The sequence below is a fragment of the Colletotrichum aenigma genome (assembly GCF_013390185.1).
Source record: "Colletotrichum aenigma strain Cg56 chromosome Unknown KSG_Cg56_contig02, whole genome shotgun sequence".
Lineage (NCBI taxonomy): Eukaryota > Fungi > Ascomycota > Sordariomycetes > Glomerellales > Glomerellaceae > Colletotrichum > Colletotrichum aenigma.
The window spans coordinates 6,434,362-6,450,918 of record NW_023500908.1 but is presented as its reverse complement, the minus strand read 5'-3'; the positions used below and the strand labels follow the sequence as shown (position 1 = coordinate 6,450,918).

The 16,557-nt window shown below is 52.8% G+C and overlaps 6 protein-coding genes across 6 annotated transcripts; 4 read left to right on the top strand and 2 right to left on the bottom strand.

The window, feature by feature from the left end:
• Window positions 1-4,103: 4,103 nt before the first annotated feature.
• Window positions 4,104-5,740, top strand: CGCA056_v003753 (uncharacterized protein; the record flags this gene model as incomplete). Its single annotated transcript, XM_037319010.1, has 2 exons — window positions 4,104-4,923; window positions 4,971-5,740. 2 exons carry the CDS (start codon window positions 4,104-4,106, stop codon window positions 5,738-5,740), a joined length of 1,590 nt encoding a protein of 529 aa, XP_037184324.1.
• A 645-nt stretch (window positions 5,741-6,385) lies between these two features.
• On the top strand, window positions 6,386-8,367 carry CGCA056_v003752 (putative indole-3-pyruvate monooxygenase YUCCA4; the record flags this gene model as incomplete). Its single annotated transcript, XM_037319009.1, has 2 exons — window positions 6,386-6,677; window positions 6,734-8,367. 2 exons carry the CDS (start codon window positions 6,386-6,388, stop codon window positions 8,365-8,367), a joined length of 1,926 nt encoding a protein of 641 aa, XP_037184323.1.
• Window positions 8,368-8,697: 330 nt separating this feature from the next.
• On the bottom strand, window positions 8,698-9,926 carry gar1-1 (D-galacturonate reductase; the record flags this gene model as incomplete). The annotated part of the gene is made up of 6 exons (XM_037319008.1): window positions 8,698-8,987; window positions 9,049-9,346; window positions 9,405-9,434; window positions 9,492-9,657; window positions 9,719-9,803; window positions 9,869-9,926. The coding sequence occupies 6 exons, from the start codon at window positions 9,924-9,926 to the stop codon at window positions 8,698-8,700; spliced, it is 927 nt and encodes a 308-aa protein (XP_037184326.1).
• A 581-nt stretch (window positions 9,927-10,507) lies between these two features.
• On the top strand, window positions 10,508-11,819 carry yrbE-0 (putative oxidoreductase YrbE; the record flags this gene model as incomplete). The annotated part of the gene is made up of 5 exons (XM_037319007.1): window positions 10,508-10,792; window positions 10,853-10,964; window positions 11,018-11,119; window positions 11,170-11,231; window positions 11,286-11,819. The coding sequence occupies 5 exons, from the start codon at window positions 10,508-10,510 to the stop codon at window positions 11,817-11,819; spliced, it is 1,095 nt and encodes a 364-aa protein (XP_037184325.1).
• Window positions 11,820-13,210: 1,391 nt separating this feature from the next.
• CGCA056_v003749 (Sugar transporter STL1) lies at window positions 13,211-15,089 on the top strand (the record flags this gene model as incomplete). Its single annotated transcript, XM_037319006.1, has 5 exons — window positions 13,211-13,735; window positions 13,794-14,686; window positions 14,746-14,854; window positions 14,914-15,012; window positions 15,084-15,089. 5 exons carry the CDS (start codon window positions 13,211-13,213, stop codon window positions 15,087-15,089), a joined length of 1,632 nt encoding a protein of 543 aa, XP_037183314.1.
• Window positions 15,090-15,595: 506 nt separating this feature from the next.
• Window positions 15,596-16,390, bottom strand: gno (Gluconate 5-dehydrogenase; the record flags this gene model as incomplete). Its single annotated transcript, XM_037319005.1, has 1 exon — window positions 15,596-16,390. One exon carries the CDS (start codon window positions 16,388-16,390, stop codon window positions 15,596-15,598), a length of 795 nt encoding a protein of 264 aa, XP_037183315.1.
• Between the last annotated feature and the right edge of the window lie 167 nt (window positions 16,391-16,557).

Below are 16,557 nucleotides of genomic sequence, written 5' to 3'. Positions count from 1 at the left end.
CACACCTAATCATCAACATAAATCTCGGAATATCAAGTTACACAACAGCATGCGCAGCACACGCGCGCCTCGTGCAGGAATACCTAAAGTGTTTGGGATGCAACGCATGTGGAATCTGGTCGAAGGTTCTTGCTTATGTGACCAAAGCCATTCTTTTTTACCTCTGCCTTGGCGTTGATTCCAAAGTTGCCTTCGTCAGGTTCGCCGTCCAAGAAACATCACACTTTCCAATTGTCTGTTTTTGGCAATCGATGTCATTGATTCCCCTCAGAAGCATTAATCAAATATCCGAAAACCATGGACGACTCAATATTGGAGAGCCCCCCTAGGGAGGCGGACAGTCTATCGAATGATGCAAATTTAGCGACAAAAGATTCAGCTGGGTCCTCGAACCAACCGTCTCACTATGAAGAAGTCGTTTTTCGACAGCTTGAGGAAATGCGGGCGCTGAATGAGAAGCACTCGCATGTCATTAGCTTACTTCAGCACAGGTTCAACACACCAGTTGATATCTCCACAAATGCATCGGCGCTGAAGAATGATGTGCGTGACGGCTGGAAACGTTTGTACACACCTCCCCGGTTGCACAGAGACTCTGCTGAAGGCTTGCTCCTCAAAATGTTACCAACTAGAACTCATTTCATAAGGCTCAATGTCACAACAATGAGTTCTAGGAAGGACTCTGGTGAATCAATCGCAAACCAAAGAGAAGTACTCCAGGAAAAACTTCATGAAGCCGCACAGCCGTTCGAATCCTGGATCGAAATTCTCTATACTCCGCTCATTACCAACGGATTATTGTTCAATAATCGAAGATAGAGCTCGGGATGTAGCCCTGTGGTTTTTACCAACGGGAAACAAATTAAGACTCCAGAGGAATGCGTTTCGTCTAGAAATTGGGACTTCCTATTGACGAGGAAGCATCAGCAACCGCATACTTAGGCTTTTTATGCCGTGGTTCCTCCTGAAGGTGACAACCTCAAGTACGTTACGTTTAAAGTAGAAAGAATACTGTAGTCTATTAATCACGACAGGACCATTCCTTTTGTTGAGGTACACCATATAGCTCTGTATTTCTGAGAACCTCAAATAGTACCTCTAAACTAATGATTTGTTTTCTTGGTTTTATGCAGGGCTTAATACCTAGGACTAAATCAAACCATCCTCCTATACATGGCGTTATATGGTAAGCGACCAAGGTAATTTCTTTGCGGTGCCCAGCTGAAACAACACTAGCGCATTTCATATCAAGCTTTCTAAAAGCAATATCAGCTTTAGAGATGTTATAACAATTGCTTCCATGTCATCCGCCTAGGATGAGCTTGAAGACAGCAACCTATTATTTCTCAGATGCCACTTCGGTCTATAGATGTCGCAGTGTGGTTGGAATAAGTCATCGGTCTATCAGCCTTTTAATAATCAAGCTTCTAAAGAAGGAGAGACGGCCAGCTTCCTTCCTCCTTTGAATCTTTCTTCCCTTCTAACTTTTTTCTTCATAATTTGCCGCCTAGAGGCGTACTTTATTAACTACTATATAACTCTTATAGGGAAATATTTAAAAACTAAAATAGCCTAAGTTAGAGAAACTTCTATAGCAATTTATAGAGGTATATAAAGAGAATATAAATCGCTAAAAAATAAGTATCTCTCTCTCTTTATATTATTATAACTTATTATATTAAAATACTAAAACAATGTTATATTTACTACTTTTATAACTATTATTTTAAAAGTAGTAATAGTTTTATTTAACTTATTAGAGAAAAAGAGGATAATATCTATAAATTTTAAAATAGATACTTTTTTTTAAAACTATAATAAATTTAAAAGAATACTATTATTTTATCATTTACTAATATATACTATCTTCTACTAATATAGCTATAATAATCTTTCTTTTTTCAAAAATAGTTAATAAGTTTAAAAATATTACTAAAATATTTAAAAATAATAAAATAACTAATAACTAATATTATGAAATAAACTAATTAAACTATTTAAAATAAAAAAGTTTATTAATAGAACTTAAAGTAGTATTATAACTTAATAGAGTAGTAGTCAATAAAGGTAGTTAGATATATAGAGGGTAGTTAGAGTAAGGGGGACCTCTTATATATCCCTAGTTATAAAGAAATTCATAAAAGAATTCTTCACAAAATACAGCTAGCTTCCTTATGGATAACTACGCTTACTTCATAAAGTCATTCGAGTTTACCACCAAAGATAAGATTGGAAATGCGACGAAGGAATAGAATACGGAAGCTAGCGCGTCGCCTGACTCAGAGGCTTCTGCAGATGGTCTTCGATTAGAGCGGGAGGTTTTGACGATTGAAGACTCTTCAGGAAGAAGAATTGCGCTGCTTGAGCGCAGATACTCCGTGATACTGACAATAGCGCCGCGTTGCCATCCTATAGGGAACTTTCAGCTTTTCTCCATAACGGATGAGATTAAAGCTCAGTTCTATGAATCCATGACTCCAATTAACAACCGAAACTATTAGGGAAAAGGCAGGATTCAACCAGCTGGGATAGTAACAGGCATCGCAGCCTTTCAAGTGCAGCTGTACTTGTTCATTACTTCGTGGGCCAGGGACTGGGAAGGGTCATTAAATCATTTGATTACAGTGGTTTCAATCACAGCAAGTCAGCCTAAGTATAACATCGAAATCATTATTGACCTCATGAGTATAGCTACAGTCTATTGAAAACGAAAAAGAGCTCGACGAATTGATGTACGACCCCGAATTGAAAAAGACCAAGACTTACTTCAAGGTCCTACAGATTTTGCGAATATTCACCGACCTTATCGAAGCGGCAGACGTTAACTTTGAGTCGTTTTCAGATAAGTGTATTGAGGAAGGTCCAGATAGATCACTCCTATGGGGTCTTCGCGAACCCCCTTTCCATGAAGAATTTCTTGTTCTTAATCAAAATTGGGCCTTGGTTAAGTCACATCACAGAGAAGTTTCAAAAAAAACTTCTTTTCCGAATTTCCGCAATTAGGAAGGATATCGAGAGTCTAAGAGACGGCGTGAGCTCATCCCGGCGACTGGAGAAAATTGCGCTAATTGCGATAGAACAGCTCTTCAACGCACAGTCGGTCAGGGAAGCTCAGAAGAGCGGAGAGTTGAACAAAATCATGATGTTGTTTACCATTGTTACGATTTTGTTTCTTCCTCCCACTTTTGTCGCCGTAAGTTGTTCCCACCTACCTACGAAAATATGATTTGTCCGAAAGCTAAAGGCTGATTGATACTAGACTTTCTTTTGTGTCGAAGTTTTCCACGCGGCAAGCGAAGATCAAACTCGGAAGATATTTTGGACCGTCTTTATTATCGTCACAGTGAGCACTTTGTTTGTGTCACTTGGTGCCATACTAGGACTGTTGAGGCCGGCTACTTGGACCAGGCTTTCGGGCGCAGTCCCCAATCTGAGCGGAAGTCCCACCAAGCAAGAAGAGCCTGGGATGACACAGGGCCCCTGGAGAGAGCATGTAACGATTTTGAGATGCCGTGGTGCGGGCAGTCGCACATCCGAACAATACCGCGATTTGCCTTAGTATTCAGCAGTGGATTCCACATTTGTGACTCGGGATGTTCGTCACAATACTATGTACACCTGGTGTTAACACTGTTGACGACTTCTGTGGGCTAATTAGCACCAATCACGACAAGCAAGGGTCTGTTCTGCATAAGTATGGCTTCGGGGAAGACATAAATGGAATGAGCCGGACAAGGCGTGACAATTAGTGCGAAATTCTGAGAGAAGTTTAATCCGGGCACCTCCGATTCCAAAATGCCATCTTTCGCCAATAAAATGACCCCAAATACCCCGCATTCCCCAAGGAACAATGAGCCGACAATTTCCCGGCGACGGGCTACTCCATTCCCGAGCTGGTTCACAGTTAAATCCGGGACAGATGCGACCGCCGAGCTCCACGTTACCTTACATACTCACGACCAACACCAACATCGGCAGAGTTATACATCGAATTGTCTGGTCTTGTTGAGAGCGGATACCATCATCCAAAACGAAGGCGACCAATGCATTTCCTGGAACGCTGCAGCGCACCTTCCTGAGCCTCGCAAACGCGGTGCTCGAGCATGAACGAGACCGCCAGAGACGCCGCCCCGAAACCAACTGAAGCTTGTCAGGCCTGCAAGTATCGCCACCGCAAGTGCGACTGGGGGAGGAGCGGCTGCCAGCAGTGCAGGAATGCGGGCATCAACTGCGTGCGCCAGCCTACGCTCAAGTTCCGCTTCTACCCAAAACAGAACGCCCTCTCCCACGCCCCTCCAGGACTATGGCGCCCTTGCCCGCTGCCGACAGCGCCGGCCGTGTTCTACGATGAGACTCCGGAGCTGCGAGCCTTGTACGAGGGGGAAAGCCCGCGGCTGTCCGAGGACGCGGAGGGATCGTTGGGCCCGAATGTGTCGGCTGAGAGCGCCCCGGCGGGCAGCGTGACCAGCAGCCAGAACGCCTACCCGTGCCTGGATGATTCCACGTCGCTGGGACGCCTAATGAACGGGACCTCTCCTTCGACGGACTACTTGATGGAGGACATACCGCCTTCCGGGGAGAAACTTTCAGACGAGATCTCGCCGCTGAGTCCGCGGGAGGCGCTCCTCGTGCGCAACTTCACCGATCATATGGCGCTGTGGACGGACGTTGCGGATCCCTCACGAACGTTTGAGACGGTCGTATCCCAGATGGCGTTTACGGATCTCATTATTCGATATTCTATATGCGCCTTCTCCGCACGACATTTCAACCGGTGTCGGGACGAAGACGGCGACGGCCTCGCCTTGCACTATCAAAATCTATGCCTCAACCTCCTCATACCGTCCATGTCTGGCGGCCAGAAAATCACCGAGAGCGTGTTAACGGCCGTCGCCCTGCTAAGGCAAAACGAGGAAATGGATGGTACGTTCCATGGCCTGCTCGTTCCCTCCAATGCTAACCACGAGTAGAGGACGATTACCGCTTCCACTTGGAAGGCACGTCTCGCATCCTGAATATGGTCCCCGAGTTTTCCACGTTGGGAGGGGTGGCCGAGGCCGCATGCTGGCTGTGTCTCCGAGAAGACATCTATGTGTCTCTGACGACGCAGATACCGCTCAAGACGGGACTCGACTGCTTCCCCAACTCGGTCTCTATCTGTCGCAATGACGATTATTCCTGGGCAAGCAAGTCCATTCTCAACCTCGCTTTCCTCCTCAAGCGCGCCTTCTGTGAGCCGCGAGATCCCTCCGACGTGGCCCTCTCCGAAACCGAGATCGCAGACTGGAACACATCCAAGCCGGCGTCCTACCGACCCATCTACTTCCGAGAGCGATCGCGAGAGGAAGGTCGCTGCTTCCCGGAGGTGCTGACGCTGCTGCCACACCACGCCGTCGGGTTGCAGTACTACCACATCGCCCAGATCGTCCTGAACGCGATCGGGTCCCGCAACGTTGTCCACACGCACGAGTACCTAGCCGAGAGCAGGGCGAGAGAGCGACGTATCCGGCATCACTTGTTCATGGTCCTAGGCTTGGCGACGTCGAACGAGAGAGCGGAGAATACGTGGTTCACGGCGCGGCACTGCCTGGCTGTCTGGGGCGCGTACCTGCACCATCCCGCCGACCAGAACGCAGCGCTCGAGTTCTTGGAGAAGTGGCGACGGAGGTCCGGGTGGAAGACGTCGGCGCTGATCGAATCGCTGCAGCGGCAGTGGAGGGAGAACATTGAGGACGACTGAAGCTGTGTGCGTGTGTTCAATGGTTTATGGCTTATGCATTTTGGCAAGCTACCGATACCCCGAGAATACCCCGAGAAGAAAATATTGAGATCGTAGGACACAGAGCGTGGCATGCGACAATGAGCCTCGGACGAAGTGAGGCTGCTCCGAGCAAGCACCGGCACGACGTTGAGACCAGACAGACCAAAAGCGGCATCGCGACCTGGGATGTGCCATGGACGACGCACTCTTCCCGTACCCCGTCCCCCGCATCATCTCCACACCACCCACACACCAGCCCCAAATCCCCGACATGCGGCGACAATCTTAGCTCCACTGGCGTTTCTCGGACGGGGGGAATTCCCCCATCAGGATTTGCCTTGGGGTGGGGAGACGCACCTGTCCAACCTTCTCCCCCAGCTGGTCCCTTTCGTCTGAAAATCCGTGTCATTCTGGAGTGTTGGTCCTCAACTCAAATCCCAGCGGGGAGAATTCCCCCCTTGGCGAAATCCTCAATGGAGGGGTCTTTCAGCATGTCACTGGCGACGATTGACGACGAGACGAAAGTTGGCTCTCGTGTCGTGAGAACGATATGAAAGGCGAAGACGCCGCGCTTCTGTTCGATTCTGAAAGCAAGTGCACAAACCATTCAATCACAATCTTACAATGGCTCCCTCTACTATCATCGATCATGCCGAGGCCAACGGTGTCGACATCGCCGCCAGGGCTGCTGTCAAGCAGGCAGAGCTGAACCGCACTGCTGAGCGCCCTCCGGTGGCCGACGACTACATGTACGACTTCAAGTACAACCACGCCCTGCCGACTACGGACGTCCTCGGTGTTCAGATTCCACAGGACTGCGACGCGCAGGCCGAGGCAGAGGGCATCGTAAGACAGCTCTCCGATGCTCTGGGCTCTGGAAACGCAGAGGCGTTTGCAGACTTGTTCCTCGAGTATGGTACGTTCATCTCAAGGCCTTCTGAGATCGAGGACAAATCTAACACACAACCGCAGGCGTCTGGCGCGACAAGCTCTCCTTCACCTGGGACCAAAGGACCTTCAACTTCCGCCCGGCCATTCTGAAGGCGGCCCGCGACCTCCTCCCCACCACCAAGGCCTCCAACTTTGCCTTCCTCAAGCCGGCTCCCGTAGTCGACCGCCCCTACGACGACTTTGCCCAGCTGCAGTTTGTCGTGTCATTCGAGACGGACCTCGTCGTCGCCTCGGCCGTCATCAAGGCGGTTTTGACCAAGGACGGCTGGAAGATCTACACCATGCACACCGTCGCCGAGCAGCTCAAGCAGTTCCCAGAACGCGCCCCCGCCGACGGCCACATGACGGGCACGATCAGCTGGGAGGCGCAGCGCGCAAAGGAAGTCGACGCGGCTGACCCCGAGATCCTCATCATCGGCGGCGGACAGAACGGCCTCGCGCTAGCCGCTTGGTGCAAAGCCCTGGGACTCAACTGCCTCATTGTCGAACGCAGCGAAGAAGTCGGCGACGTCTGGAAGAAGAGATACGAGTACCTCTCCCTCCACTTCCCCCACTGGGCCGACGACCTGCCCTTCTTCCGCTACCCCAAGCAGTGGCCCACGTACACCCCGGCCCAGAAGCAGGGTTTCTACATGAGCTGGTACGCGTCCGCGTTGGAACTCAACATCTGGACAAAGTCGACCGTCATCGAGACGGAGCAGGATGACCAGGGTGCGTGGACGGTGAAGATCAACAAGAACGGCACCGAGTCCCGCACCGTCCGCCCCAAGCACGTCGTCATGGCCACCTCCCTCTGCGGCGTCCCGTATACCCCAACCATCCCCGGCATGGACACGTTCAAGGGCGGCGAGATCCGACACTCCTCCGCGCACGACAGCTCCGCCGCCTTCGTCGGCAAGAAGGTCTGCGTCGTCGGCACCTCCTCCTCGGGCTTCGACACCGCCTTCGACTGCTCCCGCCGCGGCATCGACGTCACCCTCCTCCAGCGCTCGCCGACGTACGTCATGTCGCTGACGCACTCCGTCCCGCGCGTCCTCGGCGGCTACGCCCCGGGCGCCGACGGCAACCGCGCCGACCCCGCCGAGCACGACCGCCTCTTTTTCTCCACGCCCGTCGGCCCCGGCGAGGAGCTCGGCCGCCGCACCGCCAAGGTGCTGGAGGACCTCGACCGCCCGCTGCTAGACGCGCTCAACGCCCGCGGGCTGCGTACCTGGCGCGGCCAGCGCGGCACGGGCAACGGCACCCTCGGCCAGACGCGCAACGGCGGGTTCTACTTTGACGCCGGCGCGTGCGAGCACATCATTAACGGTAAGATCAAGGTCGAGCCGGGGTACATTGAGCGGTTCACTGAGGACAAGGTTATCCTGAGCGGGGGCCGCGAGCGCGAGTTCGATCTGGTCGTGTTTGCGACGGGCTTCTCTAACTTGAATGACTCGATCCGGGATACTCTCGGCCCCAAGGTCGCAAACCAGGTCGGGCAGGTGTGGGGCGTTGACGAGGAGGGCGAGTATAGAGGCGCCTTTCGGGAGACGGGGGTGAAGAATCTCTGGATTATGGTGGGGTTCCTGCCCATGACGCGGTTCCAGTCGAGAATTTTGGCGTTGAGGTTGAAGGCGCTTACGGAGGGTATCTCGCCGCCTCCGTACAAGGCTTAGATTTGTATAGATGTGAGCTTAGAGATGAAATTTATGATTTGATTTACTTGTCCTTCTAAATGTTGCCTTGGTCATGTGTCCACCCAGTCTATCCTCCTTCTGTAAAAGCCACAGAACCGTCACCGCCCCGAGTTCCTACAAACCGGTTCACGTTGAAGACAACCATCTGATCCCAAGACAGCTTCGGCGGACGCATTAGTACACACTGCGTAGATGTTATCTCCGACTTGTTAACAGGCCACTCGCACCCACAACAATGCCTCAGAACAATCAGTAATAATAACCACAACGAATCAAAAAATCCTAACAATCGTCTATTCCTCTCTATTTCTATTTAGACTCTACCGGACCATACCAATCAGCAAACCCAAGATCGAAGCCCCACAAAGGCGTGTTGATGCGCTTCGCCTTGCCCTTCGCCGCCAGCCCGTTGAGCAGCTCCAGCTCCTCCTTGGACAGCTCCACAACCTGCCTGTTGCTCGTGATGCGCGCCTCGCTCACGGACTTGGGCAGCGCGACGACGCCCTGGTTCACGTGGTAGCTGATCAGCACGGTGGCGGCCGAGGTGTTATGATTGGCGGCGATCTGCTGGATTTCGGGGTCGGACATGATGGGAGCGCCTGCGTTTACAAGAAATATTAGCATCATGGCTTTGGGCGTGGGAAAGATGTCGCAACGCACCGGTTGATCCGAGAGGCGAGTATGCCTCCAGCAGGATGCCGAGCTTCTCGCAGTACGCCCTGAGCTCGTGCTGCGGGAGGTATGGATGCAGCTCGACCTGGTTGACGGCTGGCACAATCTTCCACGTCTTGCGCAGGTCTTCGAGGTAGGGGATGGACCAGTTGGCGACGCCGATGGCTTTGACTTTGCCCGAGGCGTAGAGCTCCTCCATCTGGCGCCAGGTTTCGCTCTGGTCCCAGGAGCGGTTCACCGAGCGGGTGCCGTCGGGGTTGACGGGGAGGAGGTCGCTTGTTTCGTTCTGGGATCGGTTAGAGGATGGGCATCGTGAGGTGTGTTGGGGTGGGAGGGCTACGTACGGCGACCAGACGGACGGGCCAGTGGATCAACTGTGTGACGTTGTGTTAGCAAAGCCGATTGTGATTTTGGAGTGTGATGAAACCCACGTAGAGATCGAGGTAATCGGTGCCAAGGGCATCAAGCGTCTTCTGCAGGCCCTCCTTTGCGTTCGCCTGGTGGGTGTTCCACAGCTTGCTGGTGATGAAGATGTCCTCGCGCGGCACGCCGCTATGCTTGATGCCCTGGCCGACTTCGTTCTCGTTCCCGTAGATGCTGCGGACGGGAGACCGTTAGCGGACGAATGGAGATTGGGCTTGGAGTTCTCGGATCTTACAGAGCAGCGTCGATGTGGCGATAGCCGTCCTTGAGGGCATAGGCGACGGCCTTGCGCACCTCCCCGGGCTCAGACTTCCAAGTTCCTGTTGTTTGGAAGATCAGCACTTGGTGCCTTCTTGCTGGAAGGGCTTCTAGAGGAGCGACGTACCGAGGCCGACGGCGGGGATGGTGGCGCCGGTGTTGAGCTTGAACGAAGTTGACGACATGGCGGCCTTTGCTTGTTCTACGTAAAGAGAAGAGATTGAGTGAAGAGTGTATGGTTTCGACCAGAGAGAACGCGTCGGGTCGTAAAGGGATGGGCCAAGGGGATACTCCTGGACTATAACGCCGACGGAGAACCCGCTGTCGTCATACGCCGACCGCGGGGCATTGTCGGTTTCTTCCCCTCGTTCTCCCCTCACTTTCCCCTCTTTACGCAAAGATTTCTTTGCGGAGTAATAATCAATTGGAGATGCCGAATAGCGATAGGTCGTGACCAAATCTGCGGCTGATCTGATGCAGGAAGTCAGAGCGGGCAGAATTGCCGACCTCTCAGGGGTGGGTCAACACAACGCAAAAGGGAATTCGCTCCGCAAGGAGGAATTCCGCCCGCACTTAGACAGGAGTCGGAGCTAACGCCGACAACGATCTCAGACCCTTGGAACTAATACATATCTTGGATCGGCCAGCTCAAAATGTCCCCCCAGCAGCGAAAACGTCACAGAGCCATTCTCGAGCTACATCGTGACAATTACTCCTTCTTTGCCCTGACGAGCTCCTCACCCAGTGCTCCTGGATCATCACCACCATGGCCGTCCAAAACCGCCTCAAGCTCTGCCTCATCGGCCTCGGCCGCCTCGGTGCTCTACGCGCCAAGATCCTCGCCTTCGAGCAGCCGCGCATCGAGCTCGTCGCCGTGTGCGACACCAAGCCCGGCGCCGACAAATGGGCCGCCGCCAACCTCCCGCCTTCCGTTAAGTTCTTCGCGACGCCGGAAGAGTGTATGAAGAACAGCGGCGCGCAGGCCGTCCTGATCTCAACGGCGACGGCCACCCACGCGCCTTTGATCTGCCTTGCGTTCGATATGGGCCTGGTATGTCCTGCCGGTGCGCTTGCAGTGGTATTGGAGAGACTACTGACGATGACCATGTAGCATGTAATGTGCGAGAAGCCCATCTCTGTGGACATCATCACGACGAAGGACGTTGTTGCCAAGTCTGCGGCAAACCCTCACCTCAAGTTCTTGCTACCCTTCTCAAGGAGATGTATGTTTTCCTCGGCGGTTCTAAGACCGTGACTTGGCTTACATATCTGGTAGATGACGAGTCTTACCGCGTTACGAAAAAGATGGCGGAGAACGGCCAATTGGGAGAAATCCATGCCGTAGAAGCTTCTTGCCTCGACCCTCAGGATAAAAACGGTACGGCATCCATAGTCTGACCCAGAGATTTCAGTCTGACCTTTTCGCAGCCTTCTACGTTACCTTCTCCGAACAATCAGGAGGTATTTTCGTCGACGCAGGTATTCACCTGGTTAGTATCTCGCTTCACAAATCTCCCCCAAACCCACACACTAACTTGCTCCAGATTGATGCTGGCCGATACTTCCTCGACGTCGAAAAGAACATCCCCAACCCCGCCAAGCAAGTCAACCGCGTAGTCGCCTTCGGCCAGCAGTCCGTCTACGGCGAGCTCGCGCGCTTCGGCGACGCCGACAACGCCTGGGGCCTGGTCGAGTTCGCCAACGGCAAGATCCTGCACACGCGCCTCAGCCGCACCATCACCAACGGCTTCGAGGCCGCCTCCCGCGTCTGCGGCACAAAGGGCCACTCCGTCATCAACGGCAACTCGACCCTCAACCGCGTCGAGATCCGCGACGAGCACGGCGTGCGTACCGCCTCGACCCCCGACGCCTTCGCGCTGTACGACAAGACCTTCATCAACGACATTGCCGAGTTCGCTACGGCTGTGCTGGAGGACCTTCCGCTGTCGTGCTCGCCGGACGATGCGCTTGAGGCGGGCAAGATTGCGTGCGCGCTGCAGCATTCGTTCCGTCTTGGCGAGCCGGTGTACTTTGATGAGGCGGGAGAGCCGATTTTGAAGACTCTCCCGTCGAAATAGATTGACATCAATAGAAAATTACAATAGATATGTTTGTTTCAGTATTTGGATCAAGATGTACGCTCTGATAGGAGGTTTGTATGCCTATCTTCTTCCCACAGTTGTCCCACTGAGGCCTTCGACGAAACCCTTGCGTCTTGATTATCTTTGTTAAGATATTGAACGCTAAAGTGACAACTTGAAATCCCAATGCAACGAACCTTCTGCCGTTAAATTCGGGCCAATATGGCTGACCGGCAAGTATCCTGAAAACATAAGGGAGACACTAGAAGATAGCGAGACCCTCCCATCTCCAAGCCTCTTACTTCGTCACCTCCCTTCACCGCAATGAAAATCGACCTCCTACGTTACTTTCAGTCAAACAGATTTGTATGGTTCTCTCTTCTTCTAACGGTTATTACACTTTCGAATGGCAGGTTATGATATCCAATAGTACTCGTGACTGTAGCTGCAAGAGAGTTTGCGCCAGCCGTTGAAATTTGTGGGGTCTTCATCATACAACATACAGTCTTTTGTTATGAAATGTCACTTATCAAAAGCTGGTGTAGTATAGTGTTAAGTAATAATACTATTTCCCTATTGGATGAAATGACGTCCTGTATGTCTTTTACCGAGGTTCTGCCTCATAACTTGACCCTCATAGGGCCCGCCGCAAACCCAACCTGCGGCTCAAGGAGCGGACTTTCGCCCCGCATGTTGCTTATTGGCTGGTGGGGGACCTTAGAGGCATATTGATCGCCGGTTTCGGATGAGGGACTTCGTTCCACTTCGTGATATTACGCGGCACGCTCTTTTTCGATTAGTATTCGACCACATGATTCTAGTATCCTGCAGGAACTGTCATCCCAAAGTGGTCTCCCCTGCCTAATCAGCCGCCAAACCTATAACATTATTGGGTGACGTTGCCATGCACCCACCCCATGGGGAAACTAGGGTCATGATGGGTAAGACAATCTTCTCTGCCTTGAATTCGAACAGTTTTGACTCTCTACGAGGTATTTGCCTCCGCAAGATAGCTGTCAGGAACCGGGGTCCAGGCGCCCGGGAACTGGGCTAGCGCGGCATCCATCGACCGAACGTGGGAATTCACCCCGTTTGTGAACACCAAGTCTCCAAGATGCCGAACCCCAGACTTCCCCAACATTCGTCTGGATTTGTACACCACGGCACCGGCACACAGCGCAGAGCCCGGCCCCTGCCCGTTCCCATGTTAATGTTATCATCAACTCGAGATAGGATAGCTCCGTAACTACATATAAAGCTCCGTGTTCACGCACGTCCCGTCAAAGGCTCTTCCCCGTTCACTGCAGAGTCATACGAACTCCTTTCTGGGTTTTCTAACCACTTCCTCTCCTTCTCAATATCACCTCCTCTCCTTTAAGCCAGTCGACATGGCGGACTCCAGTGACAAGTCCGCGGCCGAGGGACCCTCAGGCAACGGGTACGCTGAACACGATGACAACCCAGTCAAGGGAAAGGCAACCATCGATATCGACGTTCTTGCGGAGAGCATTCCATACGGGCCCAGTGGCGTGAGAGGCATCTTCTCTTCGGGGCCTTACATGTTGTCTGCGGCATTCTTGGCCTCGCTCGGAGGGTTCTCGTTCGGCTACGACCAGGGCGTGATGGGCATCATCAACGTCCTCCCGCAATTCCACGCCGTCATCCCGGAAGCAGAGAACGAGTTCAACAAGGGATTCATGACGGGTATGCTCCTGCTGGGCGCTTTCATCGGCTGCTGGTTCTACCCGTACATCTCCGACCGCTGGTCTAGGAAGAAGGCGCTCCTTCTAAGTTCTATCATCTTCTGCATCGGTGGCGTCATTCAGACCGCGGCATACAACTACGCAACCGTGGTCGTCGGACGAACAATCGGAGGTATTGGGACCGGGACACTTGCCCTCGGCGCCCCAATGGTGAGTTGTGACCCAACGCGTTTGGTTTTATGAGACTAATGTAGTTATTGCGATGCAGTATATCTCCGAAGTCTCTCCGCCTCATCTCCGCGGAACGCTGCTCGTTCTCGAGTCCGTCGCCATCGTCGGAGGCGTCACGATCGCGTACTGGATCACGTATGCTTGTAAGGATATCACCGGCGAGGCCTCGTGGCGCGTGCCGTTTGCTCTCCAGCTGCCCTCGGCCATGATACTCGGCGCCATGATCCAGCTCTTCCCGTATTCGCCCCGCTGGCTTGCGATGCAGGACAGGCATGAGGACTGTTTGAGTAGTCTGTGCAAGCTTCGGAAGCTCCCAGCATCAGACGAGCGCGTGCAGGCTGAGTATCAGGGCATTCTCGCCGAAGCCAAGTTTCAGGCCGTCATGCTGGAGCGCCGCCATCCCGGGGTCCGTGGATTCAAGTTAGAAGTGGTGCAGTGGCTCGATCTCTTCACCGTCAAGAGCTGGAGGCGGACAATAGTTGGTGCGGGTGTGTCTTTCTTCCAGCAGTTCCAAGGTGTGAACGGCTTCATCTACTACGCACCGACCCTCTTCAGAAACATTGGCCAATCAGACGATATGTCGCTCATTCTCTCCGGCATCTTCAACGCGCTGCAGATCGTCGGTGTCTTCATTGCATTCATCCTCATCGACAGGGTTGGCCGCAGACCGCTCGCCATCTACGGCGGTATCGGCAATATGATCTGCTTCGTGGTCATCGCAGCCCTCGTCGGCACTTTCGACAGCAGGTGGGGCGAGAATACCTCCGCAGGCTGGGCGTGCGTCGCCATGGCCTTCCTCTTCATCATCATCTTTGGTGCCTCGTACTCGTCCCTCGGATGGGCTCTTCCTCCCGAGGTGTTCCCCAATGGCATGCGCTCCAAGGGCGTTGCGTTCTCGGTGGCTGTCAACTGGCTTTCCAACTTCACAGTGTACGTATAAACTACGTCTTCGTTAGAATCCGGCTTGAATGAACTGACATCGGTCACAGGGGCGTCGTTACTCCGCCGATGATTGAGAGCATTGGGTTCGGTACCTACGTTTTCTTCGCCTGTTTCTGTGGCTTGGCTGCAGTTTGGGCTTTCTTCCTTGTTCCTGAGGTGAGTTTCTATTCTGGCAACGCGATAATGAGACAGGTCTCGCTAACAGGATGTTGTAGACTATGGGCAAGACCCTTGAGCAGATGGACGAAGCGTTTGGTGACCTAAGTGGCCATGAGGAACAGGAGGTCATGAGAGAGATTTTGGGTAGTCAAGCAGTAACAAGCAAACAGGCGGCTGTTTAACCCCCCGAGAATATTGTATGACTTATCCTCGGGCCTGGGATCAGAACTAGATGGCAGACTGGCTCATCAAATCACAGTTGACTTGGAACTGAGAATATATCCCAACGTACGTGACTGAGAATTGTACGAAACGCATTAGTTACGTTTTATTGAATTACGCTCCTGTTTTATTGAATGCGCTCCTGTTCAATAACAACTCAAACCGAATAGGTCTTGAAACTTTTATCTGCCACAACGATCTCCTCACATCCCCGGGCCTCTGTAGGGAAACTTGTTGAACGACAATCACGCTAATTAAGAGAATTCCATTTTCATTCAGCACGAGGGTGTGATCGTTGTCGGACCTGAGTCTCACACCAGTGTTTCATGAGACATCAGAAAAGCATCCGACCTAAAGTCTTGTTCAAGAGAATCGTGTGAGCTTATATGTCTTGTTCGGCATCGTGACAATTAACCCATGCTCTCCTATCATCTAATTCTTTCAATTCGATGTGTTCAAATTCGATACAGTCCCGAACAATACAAGAATATGCGCTCGCATACGAGAAATGCCCCTCTATGTCGCTGAATACCCTCCATCAACAAATACAGTCTGCCCAGTGACCGCAGCGCTAGCGTCGCTCGCCAACCAGACCGCAACTCCCGCAAAGTCCTCCACTATCCCGTTCCGCCCGATCATTGTCCTCGATGCATGCTTCTCTGCCTTCTCCGAATCAGCCAGAACTCCCGCCGTCATCGGCGTCTCAACGACCCCCGGAGCAATAGCATTACAGAGAACGCCCTTCTGAGACCAAGCCTCCGCTTGCGACCTTGTGAGGGCAGCCAGTCCGCCCTTCGCGGCGCCGTAGGCCCCGCTGTTCCCAAAAGCACGAAAAGCCTGCTGGCTCACGACGTTGATAATACGCCCCCTTCCCCGCTCCGCCATGCCAGGCCCAAATGCCTGTCCCAGCGCAAATGGTGCCGTCAGGTTCGCGGCAATAGTGAAGTCCCATTCTCCCTGGGTGATGTGCGACAGCGGAGGTCGGTGGGAGACGCCAGCTGCGTTCACCAGAATGTCTGGTACGCCATGCGCCGACTTGATCCGTGAGATGGCGTGATTCAGGTCCGCTAGGTGAGCAAGATCCGCTGATATTGATGTCGTGGGAACACCAAGCTGCCTGAGCTGTTCGACGGTCGCGGCGAGAGGGGGTTCTCGACGGGCTACAAGTATGATCTTTGCGCCTGACTGGCCCAGTGCGAGGGCGATTTCTTTGCCGATGCCTGAGCTCCCGCCTGTTACAACTGCGGTCCTGCCGGCGAGACTGAATAGGCGGGTAAGATATGCGGGCAATTTTTGTAAGTTCTTGGCCATTTTCAGTCGCTTCTTTGGCACCTTCTTCCGAATCTGTCGAACGAAATGCTGAAGGACGGTTTTGAGGTGGAAATTCGAGTGAGGAGGGGTTCAAATGACGAGGCGTTGAAGAGTGATCGCAACAGCCGTTGTCGGCAGGAAAGTCATCGGGAAATGGCGGTTCGAGC